General features: G+C 41.3%; 1 protein-coding gene across 2 annotated transcripts in view; it reads left to right on the plus strand.

The window, feature by feature from the left end:
* nup205 (nucleoporin 205) overlaps window positions 1–26,994 on the plus strand; it is a 100,602-nt gene that overhangs the window by 16,016 nt on the left and 57,592 nt on the right. For both annotated transcript variants that reach the window (XM_048549296.2, XM_048549297.2), the window contains 12 exons: window positions 1,925–2,100; window positions 5,139–5,255; window positions 6,776–6,913; window positions 7,425–7,575; window positions 9,679–9,884; window positions 14,048–14,230; window positions 14,520–14,570; window positions 16,934–17,143; window positions 17,280–17,379; window positions 18,136–18,273; window positions 21,553–21,742; window positions 26,057–26,177. In XM_048549296.2, the coding sequence (XP_048405253.2) occupies window positions 1,925–2,100; window positions 5,139–5,255; window positions 6,776–6,913; window positions 7,425–7,575; window positions 9,679–9,884; window positions 14,048–14,230; window positions 14,520–14,570; window positions 16,934–17,143; window positions 17,280–17,379; window positions 18,136–18,273; window positions 21,553–21,742; window positions 26,057–26,177 (1,781 nt within the window). The remainder of the gene's footprint in view (window positions 1–1,924; window positions 2,101–5,138; window positions 5,256–6,775; window positions 6,914–7,424; window positions 7,576–9,678; window positions 9,885–14,047; window positions 14,231–14,519; window positions 14,571–16,933; window positions 17,144–17,279; window positions 17,380–18,135; window positions 18,274–21,552; window positions 21,743–26,056; window positions 26,178–26,994) is intronic.

A 26,994-nucleotide genomic window follows, 5' to 3' on the forward strand; every position in this document is an offset into this window, starting at 1 on the left:
CAATGCACTCTATGCTTTGAGAAGCCCGGTGAATGTCACGATATAAATGGAAGTCTGTCTTTTTATCACTCTGACTAGTATCATTTATTATGAGATTACGAATTAGGTCCATTGCTTGGAAAAAATGACATCTAAAATATCCTTTTTTTGACTCTGCAACTTAAAAGCATGCAGATACGCAAATTGGGAGCAAGAATAAGCCATTTTCCAATTTGATATGTTTACGACTGATCGGTTTGTGGCTTCAACTTCACTTTGTAGACTGTTACCTATGTCATCTAACTCCCTTATCGCACAGGAATCTAAATCAGCCCTAAAAATATTCAAAGAGCCAGCCTTTATTGCAGCCTGGAGAAGAAAAGTCTACAGACCAATAGCTCTGACAGAGGAAAAAAATTGTCTTCATCTTTGTCTTAAATGGGAAAATCTCATCTTTTAAACCGTATCCTCTTGTTCTCTCCTCTGTCACGTAGTTAGTAGCCTCTCACTATGGTATTCTCATGATGTTCTTCTAAACTCCAATGGATACAAACTCAACAAGATAACTCCTCCATCCAAAGAAGTAATCCAAGTGAGCATTCTCTGAATTGCTTCTAATACAATCCTGTCTTGACTGAGGAGATCGAAACTGTACACTATTCCGCATGTGGTCCCATCAAGATCTACAGTTGTAGAGTGAGTCTTCAACTTAATATATTCCATTCCCCTTGCAATAAATGACAATATTCCATTTAACTTCCTAATCAGGTGATGTACCTGCATGCTGACATTTTGTGGTTTCTATGTCGAGACCCCCAAGTCTCACTACACTGAGTTTTGCACTCCATTTAAATTGTTTACAGTTTTTCTCCTCTTCCCGCCAAAGTTTACATTCTCTCAAATCCTACTGATTCTGTCAATTTTCTGCCCTTTTCACCAAAACAGTTCAAATCCTTTATAGACTCTTTGTCCTCCTGTAAATTTCTCCCCAGTAGTTCAACTCCAGAGTGTGACTGGGGAGGGTGGGGTTCGAGCAGTGAGACTGAGATCTGTTAATTTGAGAGTGAAGGGGTAGAGTTGTGACCCTGTGTAGAATTAGAGAGAAAATTTGTCAGTATGTGTGATTGATGCCAGTTGTACAGATTGTTCCAGGGAGCTGTGTTGAATGCATTCCCTAAACTTGCCCTTCATATGAGTTTAGCTAATTTACTTACAGTAATCTATGTGACATTTCTAATTATCTCTCCATCCCTGATTCGTACATTCCTTTTGTTGCCTTTCTATCAAGTTCCTGTTACTTCATGATTAATACTATTGTCTCCCTACCCTGCTATGTCTAATTTTGTTTGCTGTTAATCAAATGCAATTTTAACCAATCTATTGTATTAGCTTTATTAATCTTCTGGTTTAAATTATTGGTTTAATATCATTTGCTAAGGTACACAGCTGTTTTCTCTTGGATTATCTTTTATACAAACGGTACAGACTTTCCTCCTACAGCTTGAGTTTTGAGGTTTGGTTGGTAAGGTTGCAATTTGGAAATTCAAACCTCTTGACCTGAACAAGTTGGCATGGGGATATTAAGCTGTTATCACTATTGCAAGTACATGTCACAACATGAATAAGGGTGAGGAGGGTCAGTTGGCCCATCGTATTTCATCTCAAGACCAATCTTTGCTCCAGCTTGTCCTCATGGCATCCATTGCAGAATTGAAGTACCATACTGTAGCTGTATAGCTATGAATTTCCTCAATTGTTGACATGGTCTTAACATTTTCAGCACTTGATAAATCCATTATGGCATGTACTCAAGGAAATACCTTTCTGTTGATAGAATGCATACTTTAAAATACATTGATGCACTTTCGGTTGTGAAATTGAACCTATGTGATCTGAATGCTAATTATTGAAGGTCTGGGTATGTCTACGTTTTCATCAAATGCAGCACTGACAGAGTTTACAGAGGCCGACGAGATGATTGCGAACATGGCCATTAGCCAGAATGCCTTCCTTTTCCTCACTGATGCTGTGGTGAGAGCTGAGAGTTTGCACCAAGATGAGTTCTACATCCGTAGGATTCACAGTCTAATTACAGACTTCTTGACACTCATGCCAATGAAGGTAAGTTGCAGAGGTTTATTCAACTGGTCTACATCAGCGTATAGCCCCTCACAAGTTGCTGCACAATTAGGTTTCCCTTAGGGTGCCCCGGACATTGCACCTGATTTCGAACTTGTGTCCCTCGTGTTCTCCCTGTCACTATGCTGAACAGTGAAAACACCATTTCGTTATTCCCTTTCATCATCTTGAAAACGGCAACTGTTCCTAAGTCCAAATAAAACAAGAATATCTTCTTTCAGTGTCTCCCGTGACTTTTAATGGAGTGAAACAGAGATCCTTTGGGTGAATTCATTTGAAAACACCAACTGATTTACTTCATTGATCCATGTTGACCGCTCATTGAAAGAGGGGTCCCATTTTTGATTCCACAGCTCGCAAGCCACTGTATAAAAATCATATTCCCTGTCAATTCAATTTAATGTGTTCAGACACTTTTTGCATGGTGTATTTGGATGCATCTGGATGAACTCAGTCGGTAAAGAGCCCACTGATTTTGCTGAGATATTGGGCAACTGGTGGCTCATGTAATCTGGAATAACCCCATGTCAAATGTGTGATTTATTAATGATCATTACATGTGAAAGGTGCATTTTCATTTTATTCCTGGAGACTGGCATTTGCACATTCAGTAAATTTAACTCTGAAGTTAGTGTCTGTATTGTGAACTGACAGCTATGAGATGGAATTACATTTTGTGCAAATGCTTTCCTTGTGACATTGTACGGAACCATTTATTTGAGCTCTGTATGGTCAAGCTCATCTGCCAATTGTAAATTGCTTTTAAAAAAGCAAAGATAGCATTCATTTATAACAGTGGGGTCAACTTTGGTGTTAACTGTTAATGGGTATGCTAATGTTAGTATAATTTAATTGCACTCTCTCACCCCAGCACACCAGATCTGCAGTTCCATCTACAAACATCTGATGTCAGGACTGAATTTTACTGTTTTGTGGCAACACTTTTGGTTATTCCTGTTGAGGCATTTTTCAGGGAGAAGCTGTACAGCAAATAAAAGCTTGAGAAATAAATCTTAAAGCTAAGTTCATCAAACCAATGTACTGTTAGCTGGCACTTTAAGAAAATATTTTGGTCCCATTCAGTGCAGGAATGGGTCAAGCTTGAATGCAGAGTTCATAATACATTGCAGAGCTTGTCCTTATGCAAGTTCCTGCAAGTGCTGACTTCAAATATCGGGTTATAGGGCTACAGGAGTCCCGTTCTTAATGAGTTGATGATTATCATTATGGTCTACAGTAAATTTTTAACCAGGTGATTTTGGGAGTTAATGTTTAAGTTGCAAATTGAAACTCTTAACATAGCCCATCATGTACAGATTCACAGTGAGGAACTGTAGGTGGAAGAAAAAGGAAGAGGTGGAAATGCCCTCTTTGTGAATCCTTTAATAGAGTCATACAACATGGAATCAGACCCTTCAGTCCAACTGATACGCACCGACCACATGTCCCAATTTGATTTCCATTTTCCAGCATTTAGCCCATTTATTCCTCTATTCACATATCCACCCAAATGTCTTTTTAAATGTTTTTTCGTACTTGCCTCCATCACGTCCTCTGGCAGTTTGTTCTATGCATGTATCACCCTCGGTGTGGAAAAAGTTACCCCTTAGGTCCTTTTTTCAATCTTTCCCGTCACACCTTAAACCTTCTAGTTTTGGACTCAATCACCCGAGGAAAAAGACCTTGACTCTTCAACCTATCCATGCTCCTCGTGATTTCATATACCTCTATAAGCTCACCCCTCAACTTCTGACGCTCCAGGAAAAATAGCCACAGTCTATTCTGCCTCTCCCTATAACTCCAAGCCCTGGCAACATCCTTGTAATTCTTTTATGCACCCCCTCAAGTTTAACAACATCCTTCATATGGAAGGGTGACCAGAGGTGGTGTTTGGCAACTTACCTTCATTGATCAGAACATTGAGTTTAGAAGTTGGAATGAAAGGTTGCAGCTGTACAGGACATTGGTGAAACTATTTTCCAAATACTACGTACAAAGTGTAAATACCATTGTAATTTGTGAGGTGGTCGGCTGTGAGGGAAATAGACAGACACCTCTGTGGCCACAAAACAAGGCTCCAGGATGGCATGCTCCCCACTGCATGCCAGAGCTAAGGATGTCTTGGAGCTGGAGTGGGTGGGAAAACTGCCAGCTATTGGAACACGTGCCAGTTCCAACAACGCAGGCAACAAAAGGGGATGTGATCCCAAAAAGTTTTAAAAGTTTACTGTGATTGTCTGTTATTGCCATGGTGTGACTGTAGATGTTCACCCTTCCCCACCCTGCACAGAACAGATTTTGAGTGGGTCAACTTCAAGCATATTTGATAAGCGAATCCATATTTTAACATGAAAATATCTCTTCTACTTTCACTTTTATGTTACAGGTGTTCATTTTCAAGTTTGGCTCCATATTGTATGTTAGATGAAACGTATGCCTGTAGTTATTTTATGGAGATTGATCCAGAGTATTGTAGTGCACTGGAAAAGGATACCTGCTAAGGAATTAATCTAGTTTAGAAGTTGGGAAGGGATAGGGAACATGGTTTTCAATGACGAGCCATTCTGTTTTCTTTGAGCAGATAGGAATGAACTTTTGTATTGTTGCTTGTTAATGTAGTGCATGAATTTCTGGATGCTTAACAAAGGGAGCTGGACCAAAACTTGATCTGATGCAGACAGTACATTATTAGAAAGATGTGATTTAACATTTGTTGTATCTGTGGTTTAAAGTGAGTGAGATGAATTTTTTAAAAATTTTCTCCCCTTTGTCTAGTCCTCAGAGTTCTTGCCCTGGTCATTTTGCCTCGACCAGGAGATAACATAGTTTTACTAGACAAATGAAAGTGCTAAGTGTTCATATTCAATGCCCTGGCTGTTGTGCACGTGGGAAGGTGTGCACAACCTCAGATACTTTCCTGTCCATCAGTTTTGTAAAATGAGTTGAGCAAAGGCGACACCGGTGAGACCATACTGACCTTGACTTGCCTTGACTTGCAATTTCACCTACTGTATTAACAGGTTAAACAACTGCGGAATCGTGCGGATGAAGATGCCAGAATTATCCACATGAGTCTGCAGATGGGCACTGAACCACCTTCCACAGTACGCCGTGACCTCGAACACTTAATGCTGTTGGTAAGATGAAACATGATACCACCCTGAACATGGACTTGGAATGAGCATGCACCAAATCGGTAGCTCATTGAACGGCAGCAATGGCATGAATTATTGCGTTGTAGCATCTTTAACACTGTAAAACAAGGCAGTTGTCAGTAGTTCCATCAAAGATTGAACCAAATCCACATCAGGACACATTAAGATAAGTGACAAAAAGCTTCGTCAAAGAGGCATATTTTAAGGTGTTTCACAGAGAACAGTCAGGTTTCCGGAATCTCGGGATGAAGGCGCAAAAATGAGCACAAGATGAGGGAGCTTAAGAATGCATCAGTTTGTGGAATTTAAAAGAAAAATATAATGTATGCTATGGAACTGGAATAAAATCAGTGTGCTGGATTAATTGTTGATATGAAGAAAAATCATGTTGGACTTTATTCCTGCCTTCACAAAGGCTGCTGGATCTGCTGTAATTCCCCAGCACTTTGTTTTTATAATAGTTATAATAGTAATAGATTTTATTGATCCCTTCCAATGATTCTTTCTGATGCTGTAGATGTGGAAACAGGACCAGGTTGTGCTCCCCCACAGAGTCCGAAAGATCTTTGGCAAAAAAAGCAAATAACGCGAGGCTGTGAATATAGTTTGGATTGTGTGCCAACTTGTGGAGTGAAAGAATTGATGGGAAGAAAAATAGAAGAGTAGTTTTAATCTTTAATATTTATGGCTTAGTAAACATTCCTGAATCCGAAACATCTCCACCTTTTAATTTCTACTGCTAACTTGTATTGAATGTTGAGCGCAGGGAAGATTTTGCCAAGTTTACAAAGCAGACTATGCCTTTATTAATTGTTGAATACGTATGACCATTTAGCAGTGTGAGTGCGTTCTATCAACATGAGCAGGTGCACTCCTTTACAGATAGATCTCTGAGGGCCTCCAGTGGCAGAAAATAACTTGTGCTTTATGATAACAGATAACTTGCCAATGAGTCTGCGTACTTAGGATCATAGAATCCTGTGGTGTGGAAACAGGCCCTTCGGCCCAAGTCCACACTGACTCTTGGAGCATCCCACCCAGAACCATCCCCCTATAACCCACACATCCCTGAACACTATGGGCAATTTAGCACAGCCAATCCACCTAGCCTGCACATCTTTGGACTGTGGGAGGAAACTGGAGCACCCAGAGGAAACCCACACAGACATGGGGAGAATGTGCAAACTCCACAAAGACAGCCGCTGGAGGCTGGGATCAAACTTGGGTCAGTGGCCCTGTGAGGCAGCAGTGCTAACCACTGAGCCACTGTGTCGTCCCAAAAACTTGAAAACCATTCAATCCATGTGCATGTTTTGGAGGTCCATCAAATTGTTGGGAGTCATGCCAGAGAATTTGAAACTGCATGTTTTAAGTGCATATACATACAATTTTGGTGCTTGTGCTGATTTCTGTGATGCCTCATCACATTTCAACATCTTCAGCACTTTCACAAAATAAGTTACTTGAGATATAATTTTTTTTTGTTATTCTGCTTTTGGCAGATTGGAGAGTTGTACCAGAAGGATCCTTTCAGACTAGAGCTTGCCCTTGAATATTGGTGTCCTTCAGAACCAGTTCAGACTACAAGCATGACTGGTTCCTTCTCTGGTTTGACCCGCCATAGACCGCCACAACGTCAGGTATGTTTCCAGTGATATCAACCAAGCTGCATAGCTGAGATCGTAGACCTTTGCTAGCTAAAGATCCAAGGGCCTTGGGTCAGGAGTGAGCACAAGAACTTGAGGTGCATATCTAAAATGCCTAATTCAATGGCAGAACATGTTTGAGAGATTGTGGATTAGTTCTGTTCCAATGTACTGACTTCACCAATGTGCCTTTGTGATTTTTTGTGCTTTTTGTTTATTGCAACTCCAATTCAGTTGAACATCTTCAATTTTGTGCCTCTTCTTGAACTCCCAGCTTTCAGCCATTCCTTTAGTTTGTGCACATTCATTTAATTTTGGAAGTGATGAAATCTCCAGTGCAGGCTTGAAGGGCTGAATAGCCTACTCCTGCACCGATTTTCTATGTGTCTGTGTTGGCGAGAAGAAATTGAGCCCATTACTTTTTCCCAGTCCGTATACGTGTTAGCTGACAGGTGACAAATCTGTTCTGTTGGAAAAAGCCTTTAATTTTTTTTTAACTTTACAGGTTGTTCTGTCGAAATTCGTGAGGCAAATGGGAGACATGCTACCCCCCTCACTGTACTTACCTTATCTTAAGATGCTCTGTGGACTAGCCAATGGGCCCCACTGTGCACACTACTGCTTCAGTCTGCTCAAAGTCAATGGCAGCAGCCACGGTAAGTTTCCTCTGCAAATGTAAGCTGTTTCACTTTTCAGCCTGAAATTGTTCAATCTATTTAACATGACAGCACTTGAAAATGCATTAAAAGTGTAGATGATTTTCAGAATTGAGTCACTGTGGTACATGAAAAATAAGTTCAAAATACAGGGATATGCTTTGCCAGTAGTAATTGATGAATGTGTTAATTAGTGTAGCATATTACCAAGCAGCTAGATTTGCTTTCTGACCTGAGCTGAATTAACTGATGTCACTTTTGTAGCAGTTGGCTTTCGTACCTCAGGGACAAAGGAGAAATGAGCTAGTATTTCCCTTGACTGCTAGCATGGCTCCTTTTGTTTTTGTTTTTGTTTGTAATTTACTTGTTCATGGGATGTGGGCTTTGCAGGCTAGGCCGGAATTTTTCCCCCCATCTCTAATTGCTCTTGAAGATGCTGGTAAGATCCCACCTTGAATTGCTGCCATCCATGTGGTTCAGAGAGACACAGTGCAGTTTGGAAAGGAGTTCCAAGATTTTGACCCGGTGACTGATAAGGAACCTTTCGTCTGGTCAGTGTCTTCATACGTGGATGTTGTGGATGTAAAATAAATGGGAAAATGACTGTACAGAAGGCATGAAGAAGATATAGACTCCCTGAGTAATGGAATCAGATTAAATTGGAACTTAGGGCAATTTGACACAGTCTTGAGGACTTATTTGCAGAGTATTCGGGAGGAAACTAAGGTGTGGGGTGAAATTGGAAAGCTTATCCTAAGACCTGGCACAGACGTAATGGGCTGAATGATGAGCTACGTTTGTGCTTTTAGATTCAGTAGTTATTTGCTTAAGTTTGAGTAAAGAACAACATCTATTGAATACTTCCTTTCCACCATCACTAAATTTTAGTGATTATTTTCTTTATTAAATACTTTGTTTTGCAGATTATCTTAACTTTCACCTTACTTTAAATTGTCCCTATTTATCCTTCAAAAATATACCAGTCAAATTTTGTCCGTACAAGTTAATACTTATTAAGGGTTCCACTCAGCTGCAGCAAAGATATAGTATCGCGGTTGCACAAAATTCTCAGGTCAGACGCTTAGCAGTGGAGAGAGAACCAAACTTGACATTTGACATTCACTTTCCAGTTCTGTTGAGAAGTCATTGAGTGGCAACCTGAGTTGAAAAGTTTAAGGTGGATAATATAGCATGGCATGGTGGTTCAGTGGTTAGCGCTACTGCCTCACTGTGGCCTGGACCCGAGTTTGATTCCACCCTCAAGTGTCTGTGTGGAGTTTGCACATTCTCTCCATGTATGCGTGGGTTTCCTCCCACAGTCCAAAGATGTACGGATTAGGTGGATTGGCCATGGTAAAAATGCAGAGTCGTGGAGGCAGGGGCTTGGGTCTGGGTGGGATGCTCTTCAGTGCGTGTGTCCAAACTAGATAGGCTGAATAGCCTGTTTCCACACTATAGGGATTGTATGTCTCTATGAAAAGGTTAAAGGAGAGCCAAATTCAAAAAAGGAAGGTCTTCAATAAGGAGAGCCAGACTGATTAAATATCAAAAGGGTGATGGTACAAGGCTAAGGGACAATAGGACAGGAAAAGAAACCAAAGATGTTTCTACAAGTGGATAAAACAACAATTGTGTCAGATACTGCCCAAGAAAAGGGTATTGTAATTATGAGTTGAAATTATTAAAACTCAATTTGAATCTGGAAGACTGCATTGCACTTAGCAGAAAGATGAGATGGGTTTTTTTTTTCAGGCCCTTCTTGAACCTCATTCGAAGAGTGTAGGAGACAGAATACAGAGTTCCTTAGCAGATTCAGGCGAAGAATTAAATGACAGACCGTTGGAAGTTTGGGGTCCTGTCTGTGGACTTTATTTCATAAAGCAAACACCCTATCTACCATAGGTCTCCCTGTTGTGGAACCAACGATATTACAGGCAGCAAATGTGGTGTAATTGAAAGAAGCACAAATTGTTTTGCTGATGAGGAATGTTTGGAATCTGTGGAATCACACCCAAATATATTGAGGGACGGGGGATGATGAAGAAGAAAAAGGAAGATGGCCTTTTTAAAAATTAAATGTTGCGTTCATGTTGTTCCTTGCAGTAGAAAACATCCAGGTAGTCGGAGGCAACCCAGTGTCATGGGAACATTTCTTCCACTCGCTGATGCTGTACCATGAGCACTTAAGAAGAGATATTCCAAGCACAGACACCATTCAGTACAGACACATGCCTTTGCGAGGCATAACGCAGCGTGAAATGGATGGCCTCATCGCCTTCCTTCAACTTACAGGCACCATCGTCAAATGGGTAATGTAGAGTGTCCTTGGTATCTCCCTGTCGAGAGCAATGAAAACCAACCTCTTTGTTTATTCTGTGGATGAGGCACAGTCTCGCCATTATTCTCCTCCACACATCTCATTCTTTGCTACAATTGAATTGTGATGCTCCTTGTCCTTGTTCAGTGAAATTTATGCAGTGTTTATACATTCAGTTCTGCATTTGGATCCACATATCCCCTTGGTGGTGCAGCCCAATATTGTTAAGAAGTGGGTTCCAATTGATTTGTAAACCAGTTTCATGCTCTGTTTTGAAAGCAGTTCAAGTTCCACTGTTGAAACGTAACCTCGGTCAAAGCCAGACATTTGGTTTATTAGTGTGCCTACCAATGTGACTCTTTGCCATTGACGCAAGTCACCAGTGTGAAGGTACAAATTGCATCCAAATTTACAGCTGCTAATAATGTAAATTCCATTGACTTTGCTGTGTTTGGATATTTAAGATGGAAAATGTCGGTTTTAATTGTGGCCTCAACAAACACAAACAGTAAAGGGTCGTTTATCCTTTAAAATTTGATCGATTTGAGAATAGTGTGTTAGTGACTGAAAATTTGCAATCATAGTGCATGAAATGGATTATCCTGTATGTCTTTATCCTGTGTGAGTAAGTACACCACTTAGTTGAGTCTTATCCATACCAGTCAAGCAGCCTCCCTCTTGTGTTCACTAGTTTAAGCTGTGGGCAACAGCTGAAGGATTCTCAGAAGCCAACAGTGTTAAAGGGAGCAATTTGGCTTATTGTATCTTTACAACCTCTTTGAAAGAGCTATCCTGTTACTTTAACACCTCTGCTCTAGACACATAACCGTCCATTTTTTCAGTTTTCTTTTTATTCATTCCTGGCATGTGCACTGGCGAAGGTGCTGGTGATCTGTCACTTTGAGCCTGTGCAGGCCTTTGGATTCACAGGGGGACACAGTGCTACTGAGAAGGGAGTTTCAGGATTTTGACCCAGCAGCACTGAAGGAATGGAGATAAAGCTCCAAGTCAGAATGGTGAGTGGCTTGGAAGGAGTGTTGTGGCGTTCCCATGCATCTATAAAGGCTGTCTTTTTTTCAGTTGTGGGTTCTGTGGGATTGAAGAGTGCTTTTGAAGGAGCTTTGGTAAGTTACTGCAGTGCATCTTATAGATGGTGTGCATCAGTGTATTTTTAAAAAAAATTAGCTTGTGGAATGTCAGAATCACCTACGTGTGAGTTGGCCAGCATTTATTGCCTGTCCTTAGTTGCTGGTTGATGAGATATGGTTAGAAGAATGAATGTTGACCATCATGGATGGGATGCCATTTCAACAGATTGCTTTGGCCTGGGTAGTGTCAATCTTCTTCAGTGTTGATGGAGCTGCATCCACCAAGGCAAGTAGACAGGATTTTATCACATCCCTTGTTTATGCCTTGTCGACAGGTTTTGGGGAGACTGTGGGTACGTTTCATGCCATGGAATTTGGGGTTGCTGAAGTGCTCTTGCATCTACTATATTTGTGTAACTGTTCCGTTTCAGTCTTTGGTCAATGGTAATCCCTCAGGATGTTGATAGTGGTTGATTCGGCAATGGTATGGCATTGGATGTCCAGGGAGGATGGTTAGGTTCTGTCACTGGAGATCACAAATGTTTGGTACTTGTGTGCCACCACTGTTACTTGCCACTTGTCAACACTGGCCTGGATTTTGCCCAGGATACGCTGCATTTGGAGATGGACTTCTTCAATATCTGAGGAATTGTAAATGGCAATGTGCAGTCAACAGCAAACATTCCCATTCTGACCTTATAGTCAAGGGAAGGTCATTGATGAAACAGATGAGCTATTAGGCTTCGTATACCCCTCTGAGGAACTCTTGCAAAGATGCCCCAGAGCTGAGATGATTGATTTCCAACCGCAACAGCCATCTCACTCTCTGTGGTAAGCATGACCCCAGCCAGCAAAGAATATTTTCCCTGGTTTCCCTTGAGGCCACCTTTGTTTGATATCCTTGATGCCACTCTTGGTCAAATGTTACTTTGATGTCAAGAGCAATCACTTGCACCTCACCTCTGGAATTTAGCTCCGTTTTTGTAACCAAGGCTGTTAAGATGTTAGGGATTGGTTGGTCCTGGCGGACTCCAAAATTGAGTATTAGTGAGTGAGCAAGTAATTATTTTGCAATTGTCACTAGAGTTCAGTGTTGATGGTCCCTTTCAATCACTTTGATTTCAAGTAGACTGGAGGGGTGGTTATTTGCCTTGTTGGATTAGTCCTGCTTTATTGCACAGGGCGTACCTAGCCAATTTTTCATATCCCTGGGTAGATGCCACTGTTGCACTATGTTAGAGTCTTTGATTTTTAGTTGTTTTATGATATTGTTTTTTGTTCCACATTTGGTTTGAGAGCTGAAAGCTGAAATGAGAGCTCAAGGTGACTTTTGGGCTTATGTTAAAAGGGAAACGGACCAAGTTGGCTATTGTTTATTTGAGGTCAGTCCTGAAAGGTAATAGTAGGTCGATTCCTGATCAAAAGGCTTTGAAGACACTTTGTCACCTCGGAACAGTATTATGTTTAAACAGATAGCAACAGTTGGCGATTAACAAGGTAAGTACCTGGGAACTGGTTCCAGCAGATCTGGAAAAGACCTTGTGCTGAAGCAGATGGCAGGTGTTGAATGGGAACTGGAACCTTGTGGAGGAGATGACTGTCAAGTAGTGGTCAGAGTTTGAATTGGGTTTGGAGTATGGCTTCTGAGAAATTGAATTTCCCTGTTGATGCTACAGCAAGAAGATTTGCAAGGCCCCTGCCTAACCTTCCATTAGCAACTCTTGGAGTTCAAAGAAAGTATTACTGCGTTTATTAGAGCTGAAAGAAATGACCCTGATTTGACAACTTCAAAAAATCAACCGCAAAACTATCAGCTAAGCCTATGGAGCAACGCAAAGTGAAAACGACTTTTTATTTTGTTTAAGATGCAAACTGGCCTCTGGAATTGGTTACTCACAAAGTCACATTAGGAACCATTGAGGTCAATTTGAGGATCTTTGAAGGCCTTACTTTTACTGTGTTGCGAATACAGATAAAGAAAGGCTAATTTAATTCATCTACCTTTCTGTGTCTTAACAACCAAAACAGCTTGGTTAGGAGTACGACTAATTCTCACGCACGTGACTTTAGACCTATTGCTGCAGTGTTAGCAGGACTCATGGCTTTTGCTGTATCTAGTGCCTTCAGCCATTTCTTGATATTACGAAAAATGAATTGCATTGGCTGAAGACAGGTACTTGTGATGTCAGAGATCTCTCGAGGAATTAGACAGAATATCAGGCTGAAGTTGAATGCAAAAAATTCAGTGTTGACTTTTACACTGCAGTTATTCTCCTGCAAAAATGGCTGATAGTCTGTATTTTTTTCCAGTACCTAAGTGGGTGAGTAAAAAGTGAACTTTGTATGGTGAAGCACTAAGAGCAGGGGTCCAGGGTTTGATTCCTGCTCTCCTGTTGGCTGAGTTATCAGAGTGGCTCTGGAAGGAACTGTAATTGGCCTCAGCCCCCCCCGACCTGATGTCATTTCAATGCTGTGTTCACCTGTGTTGGTTGAAACCCACATCAAGCTTCGCTGAAAATCTCTCTCATTGTGCAATCAGTTAAAACTTGCTGTTTGGCTTTGCATCTGAATGTTGATCATGTGATGATGACCATGTTTGAGCGATTAGTGTAACTCTGACACTTTAAAAGAGGGGAGGGGGTCTAGAAAGGGGAGGAGAGCAATGGTATATGAAGGACCTTCTGGTGCTTAAATCGCTTCACTGTGGGGACACTTACAGTAATCCAAAGGCACAGGTTAATACTATGAAGATATGGGCCCAAATCCCACAAGAAAAGGATTATGAATTCAGATAATTATGAATTGAAAGCTAGTCATTAATAGTAGTCATGAAACTATCACTCGTCATTAATAAATCAGACGATTTTTAATGAGCTTCAGGGAAGAAAGTCTGTTGTCCTTGCATGATCTGACTTGCATATGACTCCAGGCCCACAGCAGAGTGTTTGGCTCTTAACTGCCCTGTGAAATGGCCTAGCAAGCTACTCAGTTTCTGGGTAATTAAAGATAGTCAGCAAGTGGTGCCTAGAATCTATTAAAGAATACATGAACAAATTTTGTCTTCCAGAGTGAGAATGCCCGCCTGGCTTTATGTGAGCATCCACAGTGGACACCTATTGTGGTTATGTTGGGTTTGATCCAATGTAGCATTCCACCTGGACTAAAAGCTGAAATACTGAAGACACTGGCTGCGTTTGGAAAATCACCAGAGATTGCTGCTTCACTTTGGCAATCACTGGAATATACGCAGGTAGATGACACTGAACATGGTATTGAATTTGGGAAGATGTATAATAGAGTGAGTGTGATGTTCTGCGAAGTGAAGATAATCACTGGTTTATTACTGTAATGGTCACAGCTGATCTGTTAAGAACGGGATTGAACGTGGTAACTTCCAATCATGCATTCTATTGACAATTAGTGTTTCTTCTTGGATTTGAGAAATGCCCACTTCAGAGCTTTGAGAATAAATAACTCATCAAGCTGTTGAGAGGTTGCAAATTTGAACTGAGATCATAAGTATTGTTTTCATCTTTCAGATGTTGCAGACAGTTAGAAACCCAAGTCAGAGACAAGACACTGGAATTGAGGTAAGTAATCCATTACATAACAAAGATGAATGAAAAGATAGTTTCTTTGGTTGAATCTTACAAGATCCTGAGAGGACTTGAGAGAATGAATTTAGGAAAGATATTTCCTCCTGAGAGAGAATCTGGTCTGAGGGGTTATTGTCTTGTTGCATTGCCCGCTTAAAGCACGGTGATATTCAAACCCACTTTTTTTTGAATTCTCTGTAAAGGCAGTGTAAATGGAGTTTTTTTTAAATTTTTGAACAGAGGTAGATTTTTGATAAGCAAGCAGGCATCAAATCACCCATGAATGGCACAGCAGTTGAAGCGGCTAAGTGGCCTACAACTGTCCCTGATTGAGATATTACTGGGCTCTTTTTTGATCCTGATCACAGCACACTGTTAAAATCTTTTGGCTATTTGCTTCTGCTGATGACAGGGAATCCATATTGTAGACTGGCCAGCATTTCCATTGCTAGATTAGACAGTGATCTTTGAACCCTGCATAGACTTCAGTTTGTGTGGATCAATCACTGCGCTTGTCACAGTGATTGGAATTGATCCATAGGTACCGTTACGACACATTACAATGCACATAGAATGTTGTTTGTTGTAGGCATTTGGGCATTGTATTAAATTCTTTTGATGCCCAACCTTAATATTCTTAAAAGAAAAATGGGGCTTAATTTTCAAATTGCAGCTGAAAACACACCAAGATGATTTCATGTCTTGAGCCGCTTTTTAAACTGCATCACTCATATGATGCTATGTTGAGATGTAAGTGCACTAATTATACCATTGGTATTCTTGGCACTAAACATTACCAGGAAGCTGGAACTACCTGCAGAATGTGAGTGACAAAAATGATCAGCAGCTTTGATAAGGCCTTCCAGTACCTTAACAAAGGAACAAACCACCTTGGAGAGCTGATAGCCTTGCTGTGTACAAGAGTACAGAGAAAATCAAATGAGAGGCAACATGCACAATCTGGCACAAGAGAAAGCACGTCCTGATTTTCCATTTTCTGTTTTTCCCAATGTTGAGCTCCTCAGCCTTGTGCCAACTTTCAAATTCACTCATTGCCAGACTTAAAATTCTGTTCTGTCATTGAGTCTCTGACTCCTTCTCCCTATCCTCCCTTTAAAAATTGAAATGTCCTGGAATTGGGCTTCACTGCTTTCAGAGAAACTGACATTTAAAGTACACACAACAATTGCTGACCCATTTGGTAACTGAAAATTTATGGATTTTAATGTTGATCGTTCTCGTATATTGTGTAAGAATTGTAGCTATATCGTAAGTGATTAGAGTATGAAGCAACAATGATTTTAGACAAGCTGTAAAATTGGCGCAAAACCAGGTTCAGAAGTTACTGTGACTTGGGGCATTTACGTTGACTCTTGGTATAGGGGCGAATTTTGAACTATGTTGATTCTGTGGAAACTAGTCAAGTCTGTACTCTGTGTATTGTTTGTATTTAATATTGGCTGGTGTGATAAATTGTATATTTCAGTTACCAGAGATGTGGGGATTGATTGGCAGTGTGATGTAACTTCTTAGAAGTATTTCCAAATTGCAGAATCTCTTATCCATGTCCTTGTTGCCTTGGCATTCAATACCATTATCATCACTGAATACCACCCCAATCCCAAAAACAAACCATCAACAAGATGACATCAAAATCATGATCATTACCATTGACCAGAAACTGAAGTGAACCTGATTAGCCATATAAATACTGAGTAAGTGGGTAGGATGTCCTTGATACTCTTCCAACATTACATTTGCCAAAGTCTCTGATTCTTTGTCTGGCTCTTGATGCATCCTCCCTTACTGTTCCCAATTATAGGAATAAAATCTTGAAATATCTAGGCCTATCCTTTGGAATATTTACTCTACAGCTGGAATATTTACTGTACAGCTTTTTGATTTTGCTCTGCTTATTTAAGATCTCCTTAAAATCAACCATTTCGATCACAATTATGGTCAGCCCTCCAAATAAATGCCTTTGTGGATTGTCTCATTCTTGTCAGATCCAACTTTGCGTAGCTACTTGAATTGCATTTTTTTGTGACTAAAGATACCAGAATTTTAAATGCAAGTTTTTGTTTCTGCTCCATAACTGGAAAAAGAATGAAGTGAAGATGAGTTATGATCTGCAGTGAACTACCTGATAGGGGTGGGAATCTTAGAAAGGAAATTGGAAATATCCTTGAAAACAATAATTGATTAAGTAATTGAGAAAGAGGGAATGGAAATAAGTTAATGAATTGCTCCAAGACTCTGAATAGATACTGAAACAAATGATTGTCACTGTGCTTTAATATTTAATGACTTTTGGAGTTTAATTTTAGATTGTCACATTCCTTAATTTTTCTCCTCAGGTGGAGTTGAATGAAATTGAATCTCGCAGTGAAGAGTATCCGCTCACCAGAGCGTTTTGCTGTCTAATAAGTACACTGGTCGAAAGCTCTTTCCCCACAAACCTTGGAGCAGGACTCCGTCCACCAGGATTTGACCCGTATCTCCAGTTTCTTAGGGACTCTGTGTTTCTTCGCTTTCCAACAAGAGCATACAGGAGAGCTGCAGAAAAAGTGAGAAGTGACTTCGTTCGTTTTAGAAGCAATATTGACTCTTTTTGTTTTGTGTCTGTTCTTTCTTCTGTTGAGCCCTGCATTGCAACACTGCTCACTTGGAATTCTAATTCTCTATACGTGTGATATTCCACAGTGGGAAGTGGCTGAAGTTGTGCTTGAAGTTTTCCATAAACTCTTAAGAGACTATGAACCCCGACCAGAAGATTTCACAGACCAAATGGTGGAGCTTCAAGGTAAATGATGGGTCCTAGATATTTCTGACAAGGCTGTCATTTAGTAGGTTCAAGCTTCCAATTGGGAGAATTTTTGTTTTTTTTTCTAACTCAATTTTTTCTAAAACATCTAGAAATGACATTTGATTTTTAAATCCACTCTCACTCATGTCCCATTTTGTCATTTTGATGCTGATTAAGGTGAAAGAATGGAACACCTTGCATCAGTTGTACCCAGTATTAGTGTTCAGATTGATCATGTCTTGTGTACCTCCACTCAAGAATAGCTTCCCCCCACCAGACTGAGCTCCTGTGACCCTGTTTGCATTTTGGTCTCCAGCCTGTGGTGGCAGTGCACAAGTGTAGCAACTTGATACGAGTTAATGTTGAGACAGGTGCAGCTTACTTGGAGTGCCATTCCCACGACAACCTGTTGGCACGATTGAATCCTGTTTCACAGTAGACCAGGAGCCAGAACAAAACTTCCACCCCATGTGTCTATGTTTATTGAAGCCACCAGCAAGTGAATCGAATCGACCAGTAGTGACATTCCGTGAAACATTTTTCCAAAATGAAACTCTGCACCAGAACCAAAATATAATAGAACCAAATTGAGCAAATTTAAACAACCTGCAGTAGTAACTGAATTATGGTTGTGTCTTCAAATCCATTTTGAGGTTAACCTGGTCTTTATAGTCTGTGTAGGTATGCAGTATCCAATCCTGAAAGTCAATGGCGCCATGTTAAGATTAATTACTGTGCTTCTTGGATTCCTAGGAGAGCTGGTGGTTGCATACAAGTCTCCGGGATACAATTTGATGTTTCATCTGCTGAATGACTCCCCGATGCTGGGCCTTTGTCTGAGTCTTTTGGAGGAAGGCGTTAAGCTACTGGACACCTACGCACCATTTCCTGGTAGGGAAAGAGAAATGTATTGTGTGCATGCACACAGATGAGCTGGGACATTGATGTATTGTTGAAGTTCTTTGGTTGCCCTCTGTGCTGTGATAATTTATCTCCCTGCATATCTTAACTGTACCTGCATCTATCACTTCACCTGACAGTTCATTCCACACACAAACCACCTTTGTGTGGCAAAAGTAGCCCCTAAGGTCCCTTCTAAATATTTATCCCCTCAGCTTAAAAATATGTCCACTAGTTTTGAACTCCCCTACCCTAGGGAAAAGAATTTTGTTGTTCACCTTATCTATGCCCCTCATGACCTTTTACACCTCCATAAAGTCACCCCTTAATCCCCTACACTCCAGTGGGAAAAAAATGTCCCCTCTTATCCAGTCATCCCTTATAACTCCAAACCTTCACCCCTGGTGTCATCCTTGTAGTTCTTTTCTGCACCCTCTCCAACTTAATGATATCCCTCATGTAGCAGGGTGACCAAAACTGTACGGAGTACTCTAAAAATGGCCTCAACAATGACCTGTGTAACCACAACATAACGTCTCAACTCCCATACTCAGTGGTCTGAGCAATGAAGACAAGTGTGCTAAATGCCTTCTTTAACCTCCTTGATCCGATGATGCAAATTTCCAGGAATTATGTACCTGAACCCCTAGGTGTCTCAATTCTACAGCACTACCCAGGCCCCTATCATTAACTATGTATGTCCTCCCCTTGTTTGTCTGAACAAAATGTAATAATTCTCATTTGTCTAAATTAAACTGCATCCTCGGCCCATTGGCCCAATTCATCAAAATCCCTTATAATAAAATGTGAGGCTGGATGAACACAGCAGGCCAAGCAGCATCTCAGGAGCACAAAAGCTGACGTTTCGGGCCTAGACCCTTCATCAGAGAGGGGGATGGGGTGAGGGTCCTGGAATAAATAGGGAGAGAGGGGGAGGCGGACCGAAGATGGAGAGAAAAGAAGATAGGTGGAGAGAGTATAGGTGGGGAGGTAGGGAGGGGATAGGTCAGTCCAGGTAAGACGGACAGGTCAAGGAGGTGGGATGAGGTTAGTAGGTAGTTGGGGGTGCGGCTTGGGGTGGGAGGAAGGGATGGGTGAGAGGAAGAACAGGTTAGGGAGGCAAAGACAGGCTGGACTGGTTTTGGGATGCAGTGGGTGGAGGGGAAGAGCTGGGCTGGTTGTGTGGTGCAGTGAGGGGAGGGGACGAACTGGGTTGGTTTAGGGATGCGGTGGGGGAAGGGGAGATTTTGAAACTGGTGAAGTCCACATTGATACCATGAGTCTGCAGGGTTCCCAGGCGGAATATGAGTTGCTGTTCCTGCACCCTTCGGGTGGCATCGTTGTGGCACTGCAGGAGGCCCGTGATGGACATGTCATCTAAAGAATGGGAGGGGGAGTGGAAATGGTTTGCGACTGGGAGGTGCAGTTGTTTTTTGCGAACTGAGCGGAGGTGTTCTGCAAAGCGGCCCCCAAGCCTCCGCTTGGTTTCCCCAATGTAGAGGAAGCCACACCGGGTACAGTGGATGCAGTAGACCACATTGGCAGATGTGCAGGTGTACCTTTGCTTAATGTGGAATGTCATCTTGGGGCCTGGGATAGGGGTGAGGGAGGAGGTGTGGGGGCAAGTGTAGCATTTCCTGCGGTTGCAGGGGAAGGTGCCGGGTGTGGTGGGGTTGGAGGGCAGTGTGGAGCGAACAAGGGAGTCACGGAGAGAGTGGTCTCTCCGGAAAGCAGACAGGGGTGGAGATGGAAAAATGTCTTGGGTGGTGGGGTCGGATTGTAGATGGCCTAGGCCCGAAACCTCAGCTTTTGTGCTCCTGAGATGCTGCTTGGCCTGCTGTGTTCATCTAGCCTCACATTTTATTATCTTGGATTCTCCAGCATCTGCAGTTCCCATTATCTCGTCAAAATCCCTTGTCATCTTAGGTAACCTTCCTCTCTGTCCACAAATCACCAAATTTTGGTGTCATCCACAATCTCACGAACGATACTTCCTCTTCTCATCCAAATCACTTATGTAAATGAGAGAAAACAGTGAAGTCAGCACCAATCCCTGCAGAACACCGCTGTTCCCAGGCTTCCAGCCCAAAAACCAACCCTCTATCACCGCCCTCTGTCTGCCACTGTCAACCCAATTTTGTATCCAATTGGCAAGCTCTCCCTGACTCCCATGTGATCTAACTTTACTAACCAGTCGACAATGTGAGACCTTTAGTCCTTGCTAAAGTCCATGCAGGCAATGTCTACTGCTCTGCCCTCATCTATCTTGGGCACATTGTTTCCTTGCTGGAGCACTGCAGCAAGCCTGAGATGGAAATGTTGGCATGGGAACACAGTGGTGTGTTGTTTAAGTGGTAGGCACCTAAAATGTTGGGGTCATTTTTACAGACAGAGCATAGACATTTGATAAAGTGGTCATCCAATCTGTGTTTGTCTTCCCTCAGTAGAACAGATTACATTGCGAGCAGTAAAGGCAGTTGTCTAGATTGATTTAAAGTGCACGTCGATCACTGCTGTCTTGCTGTGTCTCACTCTGCCACTCTCGCCTTATCGCTTGACCATCTCTTCCTTCTCTCTGCCTGTCTCTGCCATCTCTTTTTCTATTCCCTGTGTTCTGACAAAGGGCCATTTTGACAGAGTTGAAATGTTAACTCTGTTGTTCTCTCTACTGATGTGCAAGTTCCTTTTGTTTTTATTATTCCATTTGCTATGTTGTTTCCATAGTGATAGCTGAATGACCACTTCCAAGTGAATGGGTGGCATTGTGATATGCAGCAGCAACTTGAACTTGAATTCACCTGGTGATGACTTAACATATTTAATCATCATGAAAGAGACCTGCACAGAAAATTCAAGTGTTCTGCTTTATACAGTGTTACAATCTTGTTCTTATTGAGCAGAATTTTCTTCTTGAACATCTGATGAACTGTGAGCATCACCATGTTAAGCTTGTCATCTGTAAACAGCACATTGCTGTGATCATTGTCTAACACATAGTGTGTCACACTTCTGTTGCACTTTTGATTTGCTAGATTCTTATGACTTATTCTTATTCTTATTGAGTGCCATCGGATTTAGCTTTGACTCATGTTTTATTCTTTGTGGCTTTAGTTGTTGTCAATTGTCTACAATTAATTCATATTAATGTTCTGAGTTCCTGCTTATTTTAGAATGTAGGGTTTCAGTGAACATGTATAAGGAGTTCACTTCTCAAAACACCTGTACTATGGGATGTTGTTAATCACAAACCATATTCTGCTGATGCCTCAGGTAAAAAGCACTTGGAAAAAGCAGTGGAATATTCCCTGGGCCTTCTGGAGCTGGCCCTGCAGAAGGAGAATCAATTCATGGATTGGGTAAGAGAAAGCCATTCCTCCGTCATCGCCACACCCCTTGAACAGCTGCTTCAGGGCATCAATCCACGCACCAAAAAGGCTGACCATGTTGTCAATATTGCTCGGTATGTTTGGGATCATTGCTGTTACTTTGACTTCAGTATCATGAATTTATACTTGTATTTTTAATAACGTGGAAGCTCAGTTAAAATCTAGCTTCTAACTTCAACAGTACCAATTATTTAACAGTGTGCAAGTGTTTGAATAACACAAATTCCTGGTTATGAACTCAAATCAGTTTGAAGAGTTTTCAGGTACAGTTTGACCTGCAAAGTTTGTTTTTATATTTCAAAAATATGTTTTGCAGCATTAATTACTTTGAAATAGTTGCTCATATAACAATCAAACACTTCTCTGTTGGTTTGTCAAGCACTTCACCGATACCTGATATTGTGAAACATTTGAGACATTTCAGTATGATAAGATGATTTATAAATTTAAGTATTGCCGATGGAGTACTTTATCTAACCCCACATATGTAGTTTATTTTTCAAGGTAAAAGGTTGCCTCGTACTCCAAAGTAAATCTTTTGGGTAATCAGCCTTGCAGTTTATCAGCGAATCTTTTGATTTAAGCTGCTGAATGCACTGCTGGAAGTATGATAGAGCAAGTCCAATTGAAGTAATGGGAAAAATCCACGAAAACTACACTAAATCATGATGCTGATTTAGAGAACCAGTGCAGGCAGGATAGAGTTTCTGTGTGGAACAGTTCTGAGATTGAGTCAGAATTGTGTCACTTCTTGTGCAGACTTTTCTTTTGTCCTTTTAAGCAGCCTTCTAAACGTGCCTTCCACCTTTGCATACATTCTCAGATATGTCCGTTCATGTACCCTTTTAATATTGTCCATTTTAGTTGATTGCTTGTCCTTTTTCTTCTTTTAGCGCAGGAAGAGGCTATTTGGCCTGATATGCTTATGCAAACCCAGTGCAAAAGCAACTTAAAGATAGTGAAATCAAGGGTTATGGGGATAAGGCAGGAACAGGATCCTGAAGGTGGATGATCAACCATGATCACAATGACCATGATCATAATGAATGGTGGTGCTGGCTCGAAGGGCCAAATGGCCTACTCCTGCATCTGTTGTCTATTGTCTGTAACTCATTGGTCCATTCCTCTGCTTTTTCGTCTCCTCTATACCCCTGCACATACATTCTCTCTCGATAATTATTCAATTCCATTTTGAAAGCCACCACTGAATGTGTCACACTCTTAGGCAGTACATTCAAGATCTGAACTGCTTGCTGTGTAAAGCAGTTTTTCTTTCTGGTGTCTTTGTTTCTTTTGCCATTCACCTTAAATTGGTGTTCTTCAGATTGACACTTCTGCCAGTGGGCACTTTTTCTCCCTATCTGCTGCCCAGTGTCCTGTTGTTTTGAATACCTCTGTCATATCTCCACTCAGTTTTCTCTGCTGTAAGGGGAACAAGCCCAGGCTCTTGACTCTTGCCCTTCCAACTGAAATACTTTATCCTATGTGTCCAATCCAGTTCTGACCAAACTTGGACAGCATGGTGAATCAGTGGTTAGCACTGCTGCCTTACGGCAACAGGCACCCGGGTTCAATTCTACTGTCCGTGTGGAGTTTGCACACTCTCTCCCCATGTCTGCACAGCTTTGCTGTAGGTTCTTCCCACAGTCACAAAGATGTGCAGTTTACATGCATTGGTCATGCTAAGGGCCCATAGTGTTCAGGGATGTGCAGGCTAGGTGGATTAGCCACGGGAAATGCAAGGTTGTGGGGATGGGTGGGATGCTCTTAGGTGGGTCGGTGTTGACTCAATGGGCCGAATGGCCTGGGAATGCTGTGATCATATGTGATACATAATTACAAATTTGCACCAGAACACACTTGCTGCTGTTCCTTTATAACTCTATTTCTAAAGCCCAGGATCCTATGCGGCTAAATAACAGCTTTCTCAACCTGCCCTGACATTTACAGTCATTTGTGCACATATACCCTCCAGGTCCCTCTGCTCCTGCACCCTTTTCAGAATCGTATCTTTATTTTATATCGCCTCTTTTGATTTGCGTGCAAAATTGTCACTTTATTTTTGTGCCTTAAATTTTATCTGCCATGTTTCCACCCATTGCTCCAATGTGTCTGTACACTGCTGAAATCTGTCCCTATCCTCCTTGCTATTACCAACACTGCCAAATTTTGCGACAGCTGCAAGTTTTGTAATTGTGCGCTGGACAGTAAAGTCTAGACCATTGATATAGAACTAGAAAAATTGCGGTCATTGAACTTAGTTGAGGAAGCAATCAGTATCTTCCTCAACTTTTTTTAAAAAGGTTAATGCCAGTTCTTTTGTTATGTATCCCTTATCTAACTTTGTATTATTGCTGACAATGCTCCTTTTGCTCCATGGCCTTTAACATTTGCTGTATAGAATGTTATATGACACTTCATTGAATTTCTGCATTTGCCTGCATCAACTCTTTGTTACCTCATCAAAAAATGAAGTTATGTTGGTTAAACAATATTTGCCCTTAACCAACTGACATTGACCGGCCTCAAATATTTCATATTTGTCCCAATAATTAATTATTTTGTCACAGATTATCATGCTCCTATTTTTCCCAGCACTGCTGTTAAACTGACTGGCATGTAAATGCTGAGCTTGCCCTAACATTCTTTTGATCAATTTCCAACGTGCGTTCACTGAATCTTCACCAGTTTTGCTGACTAACCAACTTAAGTACACGTAACTTTTTAATTCACCCTGTTGATCAATTTTTAATATCCTAACTACCTTGCACTATGATTCTGGCAGCATCTTCACTTGTGAAGGCACATACTAAGTATTCATTTAGTATTTCTGCCTGCCTCTGTAAATCATTACTTATTTTTGGCTCCTCTCCTCGTTTTACTGCTGTTTTGCTTTTTACATGCTGACGGGAGATTTTGGATTTGTCAAGATTTGGTGCCGTTACTGTTCTCATACTATTACCTTTTTCTGTATTTGCATGGTTCTCAATTGTATCTTTAACTTGACAGCTCTCGTATATCCTTTTTCTTCTTTCCTTTCTTTCCTTCTCTACCTCTTTTGTCATCCAGAGAACTATAGTTTTGTACCTCTATTCCCCCCTTTATAAGAATCTGCACTAAGTCCTGTTTCAAATCCCCCATGTTCTGGTGTCCACAGTGATCAAATGGAGGAAGCAGATCTGCTGGTTACCATATACTGACATCCATCAATCTGTACACCAAATCCTTCCATGTTGAACATCACATGGAGAAAGCGCCGGCAGTAGCAAAGGCACAGAATATGCTCTGGTGGTGTGTGCCCATCATCAAGAGGTGCCTAGTCTTACTACTACTGACCAAGCTGATGGATTCCTGAAGGTGGCAGACCAACATGAGGAAACTATATTGGATGTTTTTTGCAATCTACCTGTCACAGGTGCATTTGCCCATGGCTGTGTGGTGACAGTGATCACCACATAGTCCTTCTGCAGTCAAAGACCTGCCTTTTCAATGAGGAAAAACTCAGTGCTGTGTGCTGAATTAAATAGATTTGAAACAACATATCAATGAGATACTGTAAGCCATCAACAGAGGTAGCAGAATTGTATCCGAAAACAATCTATATATCTGTGGCACAGTATATCCTTCACCCTGCTAAATTACAATGCAGCATTGTATTTAAACAACAGAAGCACCATGTGATAGAACTGTCAAAACTCTGCAGTCTTGTCACCTCCTGTGTTGGATTGTTTTGGACACTTAAACAACTAACTGGAGGATGATGGTTCACAGGTATCCCCATCCTTCGTGCTGGCAGCAGCACCCATCATTTCAGCTCAAAAGCCGAGGCTGAAGCATTTGCATTCCATCTTCAGTCAGACGTGCTGAGTAGATGGACCATCTCTGTTAACTTCCAAGGTCCCCAGCATCACAGGTGTCAGCCTTAAGGCTCCATTCACTCTATGGGATATGCAATTCCTGCAGGGCGAGTTTGTATTATTTTTGTTCAGTTATGTTCCTTTGACCTCCCTGTTCCTCTTTTGCTGAAATCCCTTGCTTTAAATTGCTTTTAAAAAACTTTGCCCTTCTACACAATTTCCATTCCTAACAAATTTCTGCCATCATGGTTTATGAGTAATTTTTCAAGCTCTGTTCTGAGCATGATGTTGTCTTCATTGTCTAAAAGTCTAATTTTTCAGCGCATCGCTTTTTGAGGTTACGGAATACATGGATATTAGTTAGCATAGTGGGTTATTCATTCTGTTGAACTGTCGGGCACCATATTTAGAAATCGATGACTCATTTCAGGATGTTGGTGCGATTGGCTAGTGAATTTCAAACTGTTTAGCTTTTTAAATGTTGTGTTAAGGATTTTTGTATCTCTTTCACTTACTTCTCCTGTTCAACAGATACATGAGCCATGGAAACACCAATCCTGACCTGGCATTTGAAAGTGCCAAGATACTTTGCTACATCTCGCGCTATCCAAACATCCAGGTTAAGCTAGTTGGAGACTTCACTCAGGACCAGGTGAGTTGTACAGCCTTGTGACACCCACGATCTGTTTTAAAAATCCACACCACATAGAGCTGGATACAACTGTGTCTGCGGTAAATTGTGAATTCATGCTAAGACTGCAGAATACAATGAATATTTCACCTTTTGTACTGAGCTTAAATGGAGTTGAGGCCAATGGGATAATTGTTCCTGCTGTTTGTTCACTGTAAGCTTACAGCACTTTGGTTTTAAGTGGGCAAAGTACCATAAAAATGTCTACATGATGCAGCAATTTCCTTAAATTGTCAGTTTCATTTCATGAAGATGTAAGATGACTTGTTTGGAAGAATATTACGTTAATGTGACGGTTGGCACACTTCGAAACGTAAGGCTGGGTTGTACATAACAAATGCCCTGCCTGAATTGAGTGTGTTTTATTGGAGATTGCAGAGAGCTTTACTTTGCATCTTGACTTAAAATAGTGATTCCCTAATACAATCCCATTTTCCACCCAACTTAAAACTTGTCCTCATCCAAAATTTCTGTCAGGTTTTACCTCTTGGACCAGGAGCTGTGTGGGTGGCATTCATCTACACTTTTGACAGCATTATTTTGCAAGTTTTCAGGCTGGGAAATTGACTTCAACAGGATTACTGCATTAAAGTTTCCTACCTCTCTTGCCAGTTGCATCAGCAGTCATAACTGCAGATGTGCCCTTGATAACTGCTGCCCACTTCCCCCATTCCCAACACAATACAACTCTTATGCATTGGTCTCTATGTGCATCCATAATTGCAAAATCAAAACCATGCTGGAATTTGTTGGGCCTGGGGGCAGCTGTTATACCAAC

Source organism: Stegostoma tigrinum, chromosome 18, assembly GCF_030684315.1.
Source record: "Stegostoma tigrinum isolate sSteTig4 chromosome 18, sSteTig4.hap1, whole genome shotgun sequence".
Lineage (NCBI taxonomy): Eukaryota > Metazoa > Chordata > Chondrichthyes > Orectolobiformes > Stegostomatidae > Stegostoma > Stegostoma tigrinum.